Genomic DNA, 13,995 nt, shown 5'->3' with positions numbered 1-13,995 from the left:
GTCCCTTTGAAAGTAGGTACTTAGGGTTAACTGAGCAGTTGAGAAAGAAAAAGGTGTGAGATACAGCCAGGTCAGCTGGTCAGCACGTTTTCCTTTTGGTCACCCTTTCATTTACTTCTCTCCTGGTTGTGTTTTTCTTCCCCTCCATTCACAGGCTTTATTATCCTTATCAAACAGGGAAGCTCCTCTTTGCCATCAATCTGTATACCCAACTATGCTGTGCTGAATTGGTCTGTAAGAGTTATGTTTTTGCCCCCTGAATACATCGCTTGTTTTCCAGCGCATGAGAGTCCAGGGGAGGAAGCAGGGATAGGGCAGAGTAATGCTGGCAGGTGGCATTGCAGTATTGACTCTAGAGGTTGTTTACGTTTATCTTCTTGATCAGTTGACTTGCCTATCACTTATTTTCCTAAATCCAGGTTGCTTTTTTTTCCAATCAAAAACTAATTGCAAAAAAAGGTTTGTGTTTATCAGAGATTGCAAATTATATCGATCTTCTGTGAAGTGTGTTTTATGGTGTTCTTTTGCTAAATAGAATGTTATTTGAAATAAATTGAGGATTTTAAAGAGGTAATTTTATGAATGTCTCATGCGTCCTCCAGATTGAAGAGGAGAAGAAAAGAGCTGCCCGAACAGATTACTGGCTCCAGCCTGTACGTATCCCGCTGGGGCTTCTTACTTCTAAATGTGCTTTTAAGTGAATGATTTAAATAGCATTTGGTATAAATGACTAAATTTCTTAAATATCTGTAAGTTCTGTAGATAGATTTATAACTTTAATGACTTGTCTTTGCATCTACTCTGTAAGTATTGGTTGTATTGTTATTAGAGGGTTACTTCATGTTCATGGACCAGTAATGTTTCTTGAGTTTAATGCCAAATTTGTGTGTGGACACCTTGAATTTAAGCCTGGAATTATTTTCAGTTTTTGCTATAAGAATACCCAGTTAGGTACTTTGTTGTAAAAACAGCTTTTTTTTTTTCTTTAACATCTTTATTGGCGTATAATTGCTTTACAATGGTGTGTTACTTTCTGCTTTATAACAAAGTGAATCAGCTATACATATACATATATCCCCATATCTCTTCCCTCTTGCGTCTCCCTCCCTCCCTCCAACCCTCCCTATCCCACCCCTCTAGGTGGTCACAAAGCACCGAGCTGATCTCCCTGTGCTATGTGGCTGCTTCCCACTAGCTATCGATTTTACGTTTGGTAGTGTATATATGTCCATGCCATTCTCTCACTTTGTCCCAGCTTACCCTTCTTCCTCCCCATGTCCCCAAGTCCATTCTCTAGTAGGTCTGTGTCTTTATTCCCATCCTGCCCCTAGGTTCTTCATAACCAATTTTTTTTTTTTTAGATTCCATATATATGTGTTAGCATACGGTATTTATTTTTCTCTTTCTGACTTACTTCACTCTGTATGACAGACTCTAGGTCCATCCACCTCACTACAAATAACTCAATTTCGTTTCTTTTTATGGCTGAGTAATATTCCATTATATATACGTGCCACATCTTCTTTATCCATTCATCTGTTGATGGACACTTAGGTTGCTTCCATGTCCTGGCTATTGTAAATAGAGCTGCAGTGAACATTGTGGTACATGACTCTTTTTGAATTATGGTTTTCTCAGGGTATATGCCCAGTAGTGGGATTGCTGGGTCATATGGTAGTTCTATTTTTAGTTTTTTTAAGGAACCTCCATACTGTTCTCCATAGTGGCTGTATCAATTTACATACCCACCAACAGTGCAAGAGGGTTCCCTTTTCTAAAAACACGTTTTAATTATATAAGTTCAAGGAAAGATTTGTTTTTTATTGCTTTTTTATTATTGCTTCTTCTGTCTTTTTTCGTTTTTTCTTAATCTAATTTACTAAAGTCTTTAAAAATTTTTTTTTTATTGAAGGAAAGATTCTTTAAATTCTGTAGTGCTTTCCAGTTTTCAAAAGTTTCACACACATGATTTCATGTAAGCCCATAATAACTTTTTTTTCCCTCATCCCTTTATCGCCCCTCTCCACTTCCCTCTCCCCATTGGTAACCACTAATTTGTTCTCTATATTTGTGAGTCTGCTTCTTTTTTGTTGTATTCACTAGTTTGTTGTATTTTTTAGATTCCACATATAAATGATGTCATAGTTTTTATCTTTCTCTGACTTATTTCACTTTATTTCTTGTTCTTTTAAGATAACAATTGCATAATAATTTTTAAACATTTCAGTACTTTAAATATTTTTTATTTATTGCTGCTCGGTTTTGAACTTACTGGAATATGAAGTTTTCATAAAACCTTCAGGGTATCTTAGTTATCCTTAAGGGAGCTGGCTTGATCAATAACACGAGAGTGAAAAGTAATTATTTGGGTAATTTCTGATATGAAAATTTCTGATTTATTATTATTATTAATAATGATCTTGAAGATCAAAAAGCATAAAGTTCTAATTTAAATCTTCATAGTTATTCCCTCACTAGCTTAAAAATAATTTTGTTTCCATGTCTTAGTTTATGTTCTTATACAATGGGAAACATTTGCCTGGTGACCACATGAAAGATCATGAAATAAGTTATGTAAAATGAAAATCCTTGCTGTATTAAATAGAAAATAAGTACTTCATAAACCAGACAGAGAAAGACAAATATCATGTGATATCGCTTATATGTGGAATCTAAAAAAAAAAAAGATACAAATGAGCTTCTTTACAAAACAGAAATAGACCCACTGACATGGAAAACAAACTTATGGTTACCAAAGGGGAAAGGCAGGGGGTAGGGAGGGGATAAATTAGGAGTTTGGGATTATCAGTTACACACTATTATGTATAAAACAGATAACCAACAAGGACCTACGGTATAGCACAGGGAACTATACTCAATATTTTTTAATAACCTATAAGGGAAAAGAATTTGAAAAAGAATAGATAAACATATACATATAACCGAATCACTGTGGTGTACACCTGAAACTAACACAACATTGTAAATCAACTATACTTCAATTAAAAAAAAGAAAAGAAAAACTATTAAAAAAAAGTGCTTCATATGAATTATTTCAGTTAATTCTCATATCAGCCCTACAAGGTAATTACTGTTATTATTCCCTTTTGATAGGTGAGACAACTGAGGTATAGATTATTTGAGTAATTCCCCCAAGGTCATTTAGAAAGTGGTGAGCTAGGATTTCCCTGGCAGTCAGATTCACTAGGTTGTACTCTGCCCTAATAAACAGTACTTCCTGGGATGCATTAGTCTCCCTGACTTCCGTCTCTGAGTAGAAGTCTGGGTGAAGATTAGAAAAGGAAGGACCTAGAGAGAGGTAATCATCTATGAATTATTTTGTTTGCTTTCCCTGTCCGAGTAGCTAGCATTTGATATTAATAGTTTCATATATTGTTTATGAAAGTGTAATCAAGAATTTTGCTTAGAGCAGTAGTTCTTAACCAGAGCACAATTCAAAAAAAATTTAGGCCATTTCTTTCCAAGATATATATGCTTCAATACTACCACCATCCAGTCTCCTGGGGTGAAATGGCTATTTTCACTAACCGCCTAGGTGATTCTCATGTTTAGAATCACCTTTGTTCAGAACCATTGGTTTAAAGGAAAAAGAAAACAAACCAAAAGCAAAAAAAAAAAAAAAAAAGCATTTTTAGTTAGTCCAAAAGTTCTCTTCCCATTGACAATACTTTTTTTTTTAAGATTTTTTTTTTAATGTGGACCATTTTTAAAGTCTTTATTGCACTCCTTACAATATTGCTTCTGTTTTACGCCCTGGTTTTTTGGCCACAAGGCATGTGGGATCTTACTTCCCCAACCAGGAATTGAACCCACACCCCCTGCATTGGAAGGCGATGTCTTTAACCACTGGACCGCCAGGGAAGTCCCTGCATTGACAATACTTTTAATAAAATTTTATTTTCAGTTTGATAATCTTCTAGTATAGTAAATTATTCAGATTTTCTTCCTAGCTCCTCTTGGAGAATGTTACATTAAAAGTGAAGATCAGGGCTTCCCTGGTGGCGCAGTGGTTGAGAGTCTGCCTGCCGATGCAGGGGACACGGGTTCGTGCCCCAGTCTGGGAAGATCCCACATGCCGCGGAGCACCTGGGCCCGTGAGCCATGGCTGCTGAGCCTGCGTGTCCGGAGCCTGTGCTCCGCAACGGGAGAGGCCACAACAGTGGGAGGCCCGCGTACCGCAAGAAAAAAAAAAAAAAAAGGGAAGATCAGCCAACAGGGATCCAGTGACTCAGTGTGTGTCTCATTTTGAAACGGGCAGTATATGTGTTAAAATAACCAGCAGCCCACAGAGATGGATTGGAGAGCTTTCGTTTTTAAACTCAGAAAAGAAAGTTTTGACAGATGTGCTATGAGCAAGTGTCAATAGTACAATGAAGTAATGAATTATGTTTAAATTATAAGTGTGTGTACCCATGAGGGCCTTTGAGAAATTTAGCCCAGAAATCAGAGAAGCTGTTGGTATTATATGGCTTCATTGAGAAAGTCTTAATAGAATACTGGCTTAAGAATAAGAACATTCAAGCCTTCTCTTAAACATATTTTTCTGCTGTTAAATATTCTCCCCCAAAGTCCTTACTAGGTTTTTGTTAATGTAATGTTTAGCCTGGCTTATTGAAGTACTTGTGACCATCTAGTACTTCTGCTGTATCCACTTGAAGCAGCAAATACAGAATTGCTGTAGTGAATCTGGAATTAAGTCAGGTGATTTAATTTTTATCGTCAGCCACTAGCCAATTGGAATCAGGAAAACAATGATAAAGAAGCAAACTCAGAATGCATTAATATGAAATAAACTCAGATTTCTCTCCCGTTGAGAACTAGATGCTCAGAAGAGCGATGCTTTTAGCTGGAGCTAGTCTGGAGGAGTCCAGTCTTACCAAAAATCCAGAGCAACGTCGTGAGAAAAGAGCATTGTGGAAAGTGTTGTGCTTTAGCTCAAAGCCTCCGTTGCTTGCAGTTCCCAGTGAGACTCCTGCTCTCTTGAGTTTTTTTGTCAGTGGTGAATGTCAACATATAACATCCTTGGCATTTTTTCTTCCTTGAATGGAGAGAAAGAAAGAAGCTCTCTGTGAAAGACCTGGATTAATAGAGTTGAGATTGGTGGATGAAAGTCCTCGATTTCAGGAAACCTTCACTATGGAAATCAGCCATGAGATACGCGTTTTTTCCTCTTGGTAACCAACTGTGTTGAATAAAAAGAGACAGAAGGAATGAAAGATTACTAAGGAAATGTTCTGCCATCGTTGGGAAGACTTCCAAGTCCAAAATGTCTTATTTAGCAAAGCAGTTAACATTTTACTATGATTTTTGGTAAAAATGTTTAAAATGAAGGATCAAAAGAGGAAAGATAATTTATATCATTCCTTCCATCTTTATTTTTTTCTTATTTTCCAGGAAATTGTAGTGAAAATTATAACCAAAAAACTTGGAGAGAAATATCATAAGAAAAAGGGGATTGTTAAGGTAAGAACATGAAGTTATAATGGAATTTGGTGAAGGAGCTGGCGTGTGGCTGAGTAAAGCCATCTTGATACTCCTTAAAAATCAAGTCCTGGTAACAGAAGCAGTGTGTCTAAGGTTCTCGATGGTTCCATGAAAGGAAGGCTGACTTCCCAATGGCTGGAGAAATATTTCATTTCCAACCATAGTTTATACTTAACTTTGGTCGGCTTTCTTACTAGAGCAAATGGTATGTATGAAATCCCATCGGCACCTCTTAAAAAATTCAGTGAGCGCACCTTGCTAGTAAGTAAGGTACATTCCCTTTGTTAATGACGGGCAATGTAATAGTGCCCCAGAGTTCCAAGGAGGACTTCCTTGTGGTTTGCCTGAGAGACTTATCTTTTGATTGCTCTAGGATTTTAAAATTTAAAAAAAATCAATGCTCCAGTCTTTTTCTTTCTTGTGCTTTTCCTGAGTATAGTTTCATGCTAGCACCCACCCTTGTGCATGCATAAGCTGCCCTCCTACTGTACTTGAAATGACACAGAATTATCCCTCTCATTGTATTTCTTAAAGTCTTATTCTAAGGTCACCAGCCTTTTCTTTCCAGATGAAAACCTTAACTAAGCTTTGAATTGAATTCTTTAAGAACCATAGCCTGAGGTCATATATGGCATCTAGAAAATAAGCTCCATTGATACAAGGAGTTACTCTTAAAACAAGTTACTCTTACCTTTTGGTTAGAATTTCATTGTTTACATTTATTTCTGTCCTTTGGACTTTGTGTTCACATGTCTCTTCTGTTATAAAAGTGTTGGTTTTACATGGCAGGAAGTGATTGACAATTACACCGCTGTGGTGAAGATGATTGATTCGGGAGACAAGCTGAAACTTGACCAGACTCATTTAGAAACAGTAATTCCAGCACCAGGTAAATCTTTCTGCAGACCATTTAATATACCATCGAAATAAGTGATTCCATTCTTCAAAACCTTAGTTTTTGACGTTACTTGATAGTTCTGGGTATGAGTTTCCTTTTTAGAAACATATAACTGCCAGTATAACTGATCCCAGTTTGACTTGGTGAGGTGGTAGTTTACCAGTCCTCTGAGAAAGCTATTTCGTGGCATAAATAAATTTTCCCTTTCTAGAATCTTTGTTTTCTTTCCAGAAGCAAATCACAGACATATCTGGATAAAATCAATCATATTAGGATTATTATTAATATACTTGTTTAGCTATTGGAGATGGTAAAGTAAAAGTCGGTATTATTTTGCATTTTGTTTTCCTTAATTGTCTTACGCATATCTAGTATAAATGCTTCTGTAGTTAGGTTGTTTGCCTCTTACCCAGACTCTTCATGGTGGTATCATTGCTGGCACAGTGATAATGTTAGTCTCCAAAACTTCTGTTTATCAGATCCTATATTCTTTCTCCATAAAATAAAATTCATTTTATGGATTAGAAATTGTGGACTTTTTTTTCAGCTTCAGTAACATGTAATTAACATACACTGCATCTGTATAGAGTATACGATTTGATGTTTTCAACACATGCGTACTCCCATGAAAACCACCCTTACAATCAACTTAGCAAATGTGTCCATCACCCCGCAGAGTTTCCTCCGTTTCCTTTATAGTCCTTCGCTCCCTGCTGTCTCCCCCGTCCCCCACGCAACCACCAGTCTGCCTTCTGTGACTATAGATTAGCTCATAGTTTTCTACAATTTTATATAAATAAAATCATACCACGTGTCCTGTGTTTCTGTCTGGCTTCTTTCACTAAGTACATCATTGTGGATTCGTTCGCGTTGTTGTGTGCATCTACACTTTATTCCTTTTTATTGCCAAGTGTTTCATGATGTGGATGTGCCAGATTCTTCATCCAGTCACCTACTGATGGACACTGGGCTCGCTCACAGCTCTCGGCCATTACAGACAAACCTGCTCTGTGAGCATTCACATACAGATGCTTGTATGGATATATGACTTCTGTTGAGAAAATTCCTAGAGATAGAATGGCTCAACCAAGCCGCAGGCATATATTTACGCTTCTATGAAACTAGCAACCATCTTAAGATCTTAAAAAGAGAGAAATTAAAAGTAAGCTGAATTTTTTCTGATTACTTCTGGGCTCTGGGCATCTCTTCCAAGAACCTTATACTCCTTGGTATAAAATTAAAACATCCCTTGACAAATAAGTAGAAAAAATGAGGAGTCTCGTAATGTTACAGTAATCAAAGTATCTACAGACTGTACTGTAGCATCATACAGATATTAAGCGGTTAAGAACATCTAAGAGAAGAGTTTTGTTTTCTACTATGTTGATTCAGTGTAATTGCATTTGGCTGTAAGAAAGTAGAAGAAAGTGGCCATTTTCTTTGTGTTAAGTGTTACCCCTTTTCTGTTACAGGAAAAAGAATTCTCGTTTTAAATGGAGGCTACAGAGGAAATGAAGGTACCCTAGAATCCATCAATGAGAAGACTTTTTCAGCTACTATAGTCATTGAAACCGTAAGTATAGTTTACACAAAGACGGAAATTTCAAAATGCTTTTAAAACGTGCTATGGTTTTTTTTCATCGAATTCGTGTTTTAAGTTTGGGTTTTCTGTTTGCCTTCTCTCCTATTTGGAAATCTATAAGCTTATTTTCTCTAATGACTGACATTACTAAAGCATTTTATTTTCTGATTACAAAAGAAATTCCTTATGTATCTTAATCTGTTCAGGCTGCTATAACAAAATACCATAGACTGGGGTGGCTTTAGAAACAACAGAAATCTATTTCTCACATTTGTGGAGGCTGGAAGTCCAAGATCAAGGCACAGGCAGATTCGATGTCTGCTGAAGGCCTGTTTCCTGGTTAATGTGTCCTCACATGGTGGGAGGGGAAAGGGAGCTCTCTGGGATCCCTTTTTTTTTTTTTTTTTTTTTTTTTTGTGGTACGTGGGCCTCTCACTGTTGTGGCCTCTCCCGTTGTGGAGCACAGGCTCTGGACGCGCAGGCTCAGCGGCCATGGCTCACGGGCCCAGCCGCTCCGCGGCATGTGGGATCTTCCCGGACCGGGGCACGAACCCGTGTCCCCTGCATCGGCAGGCGGACTCTCAACCACTGCGCCACCAGGGAAGCCCTGGGATCCCTTTTTAAGGGCACTAATGCATTCTCAGGGGCTCTGCCCTCATGACCTAATCACTTCCCAAAGACCCCACTTACTAATACCATCACATTTTGAATGTACTGAATGAATTTTGACAGGGACACAAACATTCAGTCCCTAGCGGCACTCTTGGATAAAAGCTGAAAAATACAATTTAATATAAATAATTTTTTAAATTGCCCGTAAACCTCCAGGCAAATGATAACCTCCATTAATATTTTGGTCTGGTTTTTTTCAGTCTTTCTATTTTATAACATTGTATATATTACACATAGTTTTGTATCCCAGTTTTTTTCCCCCACATCTAACATAAAACTCAATCTGCCGTAGTGTGATTAGTGGGGAATATATAATCAGAGTTAGTGGGGGAAAAGCCACAGAGATCAATAATATTTTTTAATGTCCTTCTTTCTTTCATAAAGGATTTAAGGTAGAAGAGATCAATAAATAGATTTTAAGAAATCTGACATTTAAGTAAAATTGTTCGTTGACTTAGAACTGATGGTCCACTGACAGGTCTGCGCATGAGGCTGAGTGAGACCTGAGCTGTCTTCAGAAGGAAGGGTCTGAAACATGTTTTTTCCTAACTGCCTAATTCTTTTTAGATCCCTGCGCTACCGCACCGTGTATCTTTATCTCTAAACGAGAAGCTTTTTCTTCTCCACTACAGGAAGTTTTAGTGTTTGGGGGAATAATCAACTTCCTGAAGAGTTTGATGAAAGTTTTGGGCTCTCTGCAAGAAACTGCACATAAACTGCCAAATTTTATGTGTTCCCTTTGAGGAGTTCTCAGGTCCCCTGAGCCCAGCTATGAACTGGTTTGAGAACATGTGTCTCAGGAAAGCTTTCTAGAAAAACCATTTAGGTTCTTATTTGAAAGAAATCACATTTCAGTAAATTAAGCATTTTTTTTCCCTGTCCTTGAAAATACTAACCTAATCACCAACGAACATAAACTCTAAGGGGAAGAAAAGGAACAGGGAATGTCACCTGTCAGTAGGGAATTTATTAATCTGACTACATGAACAGATTGAAGTTCTTTTTTAAATCAGTTTTTTTTTTTCTGATTCAATCAGCATAAGATCTGGAAACTCTCGTATTTCCTTGGCAGGTTGAATTTCCTCTACTTTCTAGTTTCTTAATACTATCCAACTTAGATCCCGCTTCACGTTTTCATCTAAGGGAAACAGAACGACTCAGTACTGTTGAGGATATTCTGGGTTCCGTCCACACCTTTGGTTTCCAGTCTGTATGATTTTTGAGAGCTGCTTTCTTCCCAGCCTTGCTGTGAACCCACAGCTCCATCTTCCCCGCTAATGCTTTCATCGCTCTCAGAGCCGGACGGAGATAGAACCTCGGCGGTGATCCGCAGGGAAAGCCTTTCTGGTTGATTGCAAAGCAGCGTGTACTCTTGGGAGAGGAAACCCACATGCAAATTTTTTGGTTTTTTCTTCTTCTTTTGCAGCCTGCCTCCATTAAAAATATCTGTGCTGGTTTGTGCATGTCAGTCAGCTTGTCTCTACGTCCGCATGTTTTATCCAAGTCAATGCCCTGAAAAACATGAACTTTTTGAGTGGTTTCTCCTATTTTTATTATTTCTGACATCTTAAATTTTAGTATCAGTATCATAAGATTTGGAATTTACACATTTATTAAGCAGATTTTTTAAATAGCTCACAAATTGTTCAAAACCAGCCCCAACTCTTTAGATACTTGCCTAGTTAACCCAAGTCTGGCCCCCTTCTTTATCCCTTGCTTGGCCTTCTTATCACAGAAGTGTGAGTGACCTTCGACCTTTAAACCTGATGATGTCAAACTGGGTCATGCTTTATCTGGGAACTTATTTCCTTTATATGTAATCATTATAGTACATTAAAAGAAAGACATTTTAAAAGCACTTTTTAAAGGAAGGTAAAAAATGTTAAAATCTCAGCCCAGGGTTAGAGTCATCATCATCATCATTTTATATTTTGCAGTAGAGAGGACCAACTTTTAAATTTTAACTGAAAGATTTAATAATAAGAGTTAAGAATTATTGAGCTTGGGCTTCCCTGGTGGCGCAGTGGTTGAGAGCCCGCCTGCCGATGCAGGGGACACGGGTTCGTGCCCCGGTCCAGGAAGATCCCGCATGCCGCGGAGCGGCTGGGCCCGTGAGCCATGGCCGCTGAGCCTCTGCTTCCGGAGCCTGTGCTCCGCAACGGGAGAGGCCACAACAGTGAGAGGCCCGCGTACCGCAAAAAAAAAAAAAAAAAAAAAGATTGAGCTCATATGCATATTATGTTCCAGATGTTATTCTGAGCACTTTATATGTGCTAACTCATTTATATTTCTCAACAAGCCAGTAATGTAGGGTACTGTTACTGTTCCCCACTAGGGGATAATGGGGCACTGAGGGGTTATGTCACCTGCTGAGGGTGGGGTTTGAACTTGGGCAGTCTGGGTCCAGAGCCCATATTCTTAGCCTCTGTGTTCCCAGGCTGTATCAGCTTTTATGACAGGTATCATCTTCCATTAATCCAGTTTTCTTTCCCCTTTCCCTTTTTGTTGGATATGAAGGGAACAAGAAAATATATTTCAGGTTGGTCTCATTTTCTGTAATAAGACCAGCCTGTCACAGCTAAACTAGACAAATATCTTTGAGTATGAGGATTTGTATTGCTTAAAATAATATTTGTTATTTAAAAAAAAAACCCAACTGATAATGGCACAAACATGATAGACATTAACTTCTCATTTTGAAGTCCAGAACAGGTCTTCTGAATCAGGGAATGGCTCTTTTCTTAGGGGTGATTTGTGAGCCCAGGGTCCTTCTAACTTGTGGCTCTACCACCTTCAACCGGGGTTTTGACAGCTGCCGTGTCCGTGTGCTTCAGGCAGGCCGCGGGGAGCGTGACGGGTTGCCTGTGGAGGGGAGCATGGCCTGGGCCTGGAAGTGGCCTGTGTCACTTCTGTTCCCTTCCTTGGGCCAGAGCTCCATCTCATGGCATACCTGACCACAGGAGGAGCCAGGAAGTGTGACTTGCTCCAGGAAGCAGAGGAGATACTGACCAGCTAGCCAGTCTCTGCCACAGGGTCTAGAGGTAACACATGTCACATAGCACTGAAGAAAATACGGCCAGTTCTTGATGAGGTTGCCGTAGAATGCTTTAGAATACTTGTAAAATTCACAGATGTGTACAGCTGTTAGGTACCTTAGTGGTATCTTAGGGACGTGAAAAAGGCAAATTTGGATCCAGAAGTGTGTGTCCTTTTCTTGTCTTATAAGTACATGTGTGTTCTTAACCTCTTCTTCAATTATTTTAATTTGTAGGGCCCTTTAAAAGGACGCAGAGTTGAAGGAATTCAATACGAAGACATTTCTAAACTTGCCTGAGTTTGATAACTTGTTAACAGCACATTAAAATCTTAAAGCATCAAATTGGTGTTCACAAAGGCATTACAAGACTCTACTGTGTTAGGGTGTTTCTTTTGTATAAAACAAATGGATTTATTTAAATATTACTGTATAGTTGTTTAGCTAAACTTACAGAAAAATCTAGTTATGTCTCATGAAGTATCAAAATTGTGTAATTTTGTCTTTGTTATTTTTATTTCCTTTGTAATATTTCCTTGATGATTTTTTATCTTCATTAAAAGAACATTATTGTAAAGTGTTTTATATAGGACAATTTAGAATCATATAGTTAGAGGAAATCCTTCATATACTCTAAATTTCTATTTTCATCAGTAAAGTAGTAAAGTTGAACTGTAAATATAATTACATTTTAAAGAGTCAAACTATAAATAGAATAGCAGCTTTATTGAGATATAATTCACACACACCATACAATTTCACCCATTTAAAGTGGACATTTCAGTGGTATTTAGAATATTTACAAAGTTGTGCAAGCACCACCACTATCTAATTGGAAACATTTTCATCACCCCCGAAAGTAACCCTGTATCCATAGTCACTCCTAACCTCCCCTCTCTCCCCAGCCCCTGGCAACTACTAATCTACTTTCCATCTCTGTGTATTTGCCTGTTTTGGACATTTCATATAAATGGAATCATACGATATGCGGTCTTTTATGACCAGCTTCTTTCACACAGCATAATGTTTTCAAGGGTTATCCACGTTGTAGCACGGATCACTATCTCATTCCTTTTCATTGAACAATCATCCATCATATGGGTATACTGCATTTTTAAAAAACTATTCATCAGTTGCTGGATTTGGGTTGTTTCCACTTTGAGGCAATTATGAATAACGCTGCTGTGAACATTCGTGTACAAGATTTTGTGTGAATGTACGTTTTCAGATCCTAGGATTGGAGTCAGTCATACTGTAACTCACTCATGTTATACCATGTTTAACATTTGAAGAGCTGCCAGGCCGTGTTCCAAAGTGGCTACACCATTTTACAATCCCACCAGCAATGGTAAGCTATCCATTTTTAAATAAGTAGGGCAGCATATTATGAAGGGATACAAAAGACAGGAAACCCACCTCACAGTTGCTTATGGGAAAAAAAAAAAGGAAGTTTATAGTTCATATAACTGCGAAGGAGCAGACCCTCGATTCAAGTGAGATTCAGGGTGCAAGCAGTCCAGATTCAGGGCTGGGCCCCTGTCATCTCTGGCTTCTGTGTTGGGTTCATTCAAGGTACTTTTCAAAACAGCAAGATGACTGCCAGCATCTCCAGCCTCCAGGTTTACATCTTACCCTTCTGTCACAGTTCCAGCAAAAAACCTGGGATTGAGTCTTATGGATCCACACCGGGACAGATCATTCCAAGTAAAAGGATTGGAATACTACCGACTGGCCAGACTTGGATTGTATTCCAACCCATGGGCCATCCCTCTGGAACCCCACCCTTAGGGGAGGGGTGATAAATCTGTTATCAGAAGGTGGGAGAATATTTGCTGGTGAACAGAGACAGAGGAGGCAGCGAAAGAAATAGTAATGGGATGATGTCCGTAGCTTTACAGAAAATGTTATGGGATGAATTAAAGCATTTCCGAAATAGCTGGACAGCATCGTACTGGGGAAAGGAGCTGGGTTTTGGAGTTGGGCAGACTTTAGGTTGAATTTTGGCTGTTCTATTCACTAGCTAAGTCATCTCAGGAAAGTTAATGTTCTCGAATTTCAATGCTTTTAATGTATAAATTGTCAAAAATAGTGTGTCCCGGCAGGGTTGTTGTGAGAACTACAGAAAATGCATATGGAGTGTCAGACGTAAAGCCCAGCACTTAGTAGGTGTTTGATAAACGGAAGTGAGCATAGTGTCAGTAAATGGGGGCGAGCGTTTGTGACCTGAGGAATTTCCATAAGGGGAATGGTTCTCCCTGATTATAGTGGAGAAATAAAACATGACAGATTTCATAGGCCTCCCCC

The 13,995-nt window shown here is 38.5% G+C and overlaps 1 protein-coding gene across 2 annotated transcripts in view; it reads left to right on the top strand.

Moving 5' to 3' along the window:
* KIN (Kin17 DNA and RNA binding protein) overlaps positions 1-12,257 on the top strand; it is a 37,262-nt gene extending 25,005 nt beyond the window's left edge. Inside the window, exons 9-13 of one of the 2 annotated variants that reach the window (XM_060159949.1) lie at positions 603-653; positions 5,416-5,484; positions 6,295-6,394; positions 7,876-7,976; positions 11,929-12,257. In XM_060159949.1, coding sequence (XP_060015932.1) covers positions 603-653; positions 5,416-5,484; positions 6,295-6,394; positions 7,876-7,976; positions 11,929-11,991 — 384 coding nt within the window. In that variant the 3' untranslated portion in view covers positions 11,992-12,257. The remainder of the gene's footprint in view (positions 1-602; positions 654-5,415; positions 5,485-6,294; positions 6,395-7,875; positions 7,977-11,928) is intronic. The other variant, XM_060159959.1, reaches the window with a different exon arrangement.
* Positions 12,258-13,995: the final 1,738 nt, after the last annotated feature.

The sequence above is a fragment of the Lagenorhynchus albirostris genome, chromosome 1, assembly GCF_949774975.1.
Source record: "Lagenorhynchus albirostris chromosome 1, mLagAlb1.1, whole genome shotgun sequence".
Lineage (NCBI taxonomy): Eukaryota > Metazoa > Chordata > Mammalia > Artiodactyla > Delphinidae > Lagenorhynchus > Lagenorhynchus albirostris.
Note: the sequence above shows the minus strand (reverse complement) of the source record. Positions and strands in the feature narration are given on the sequence as shown.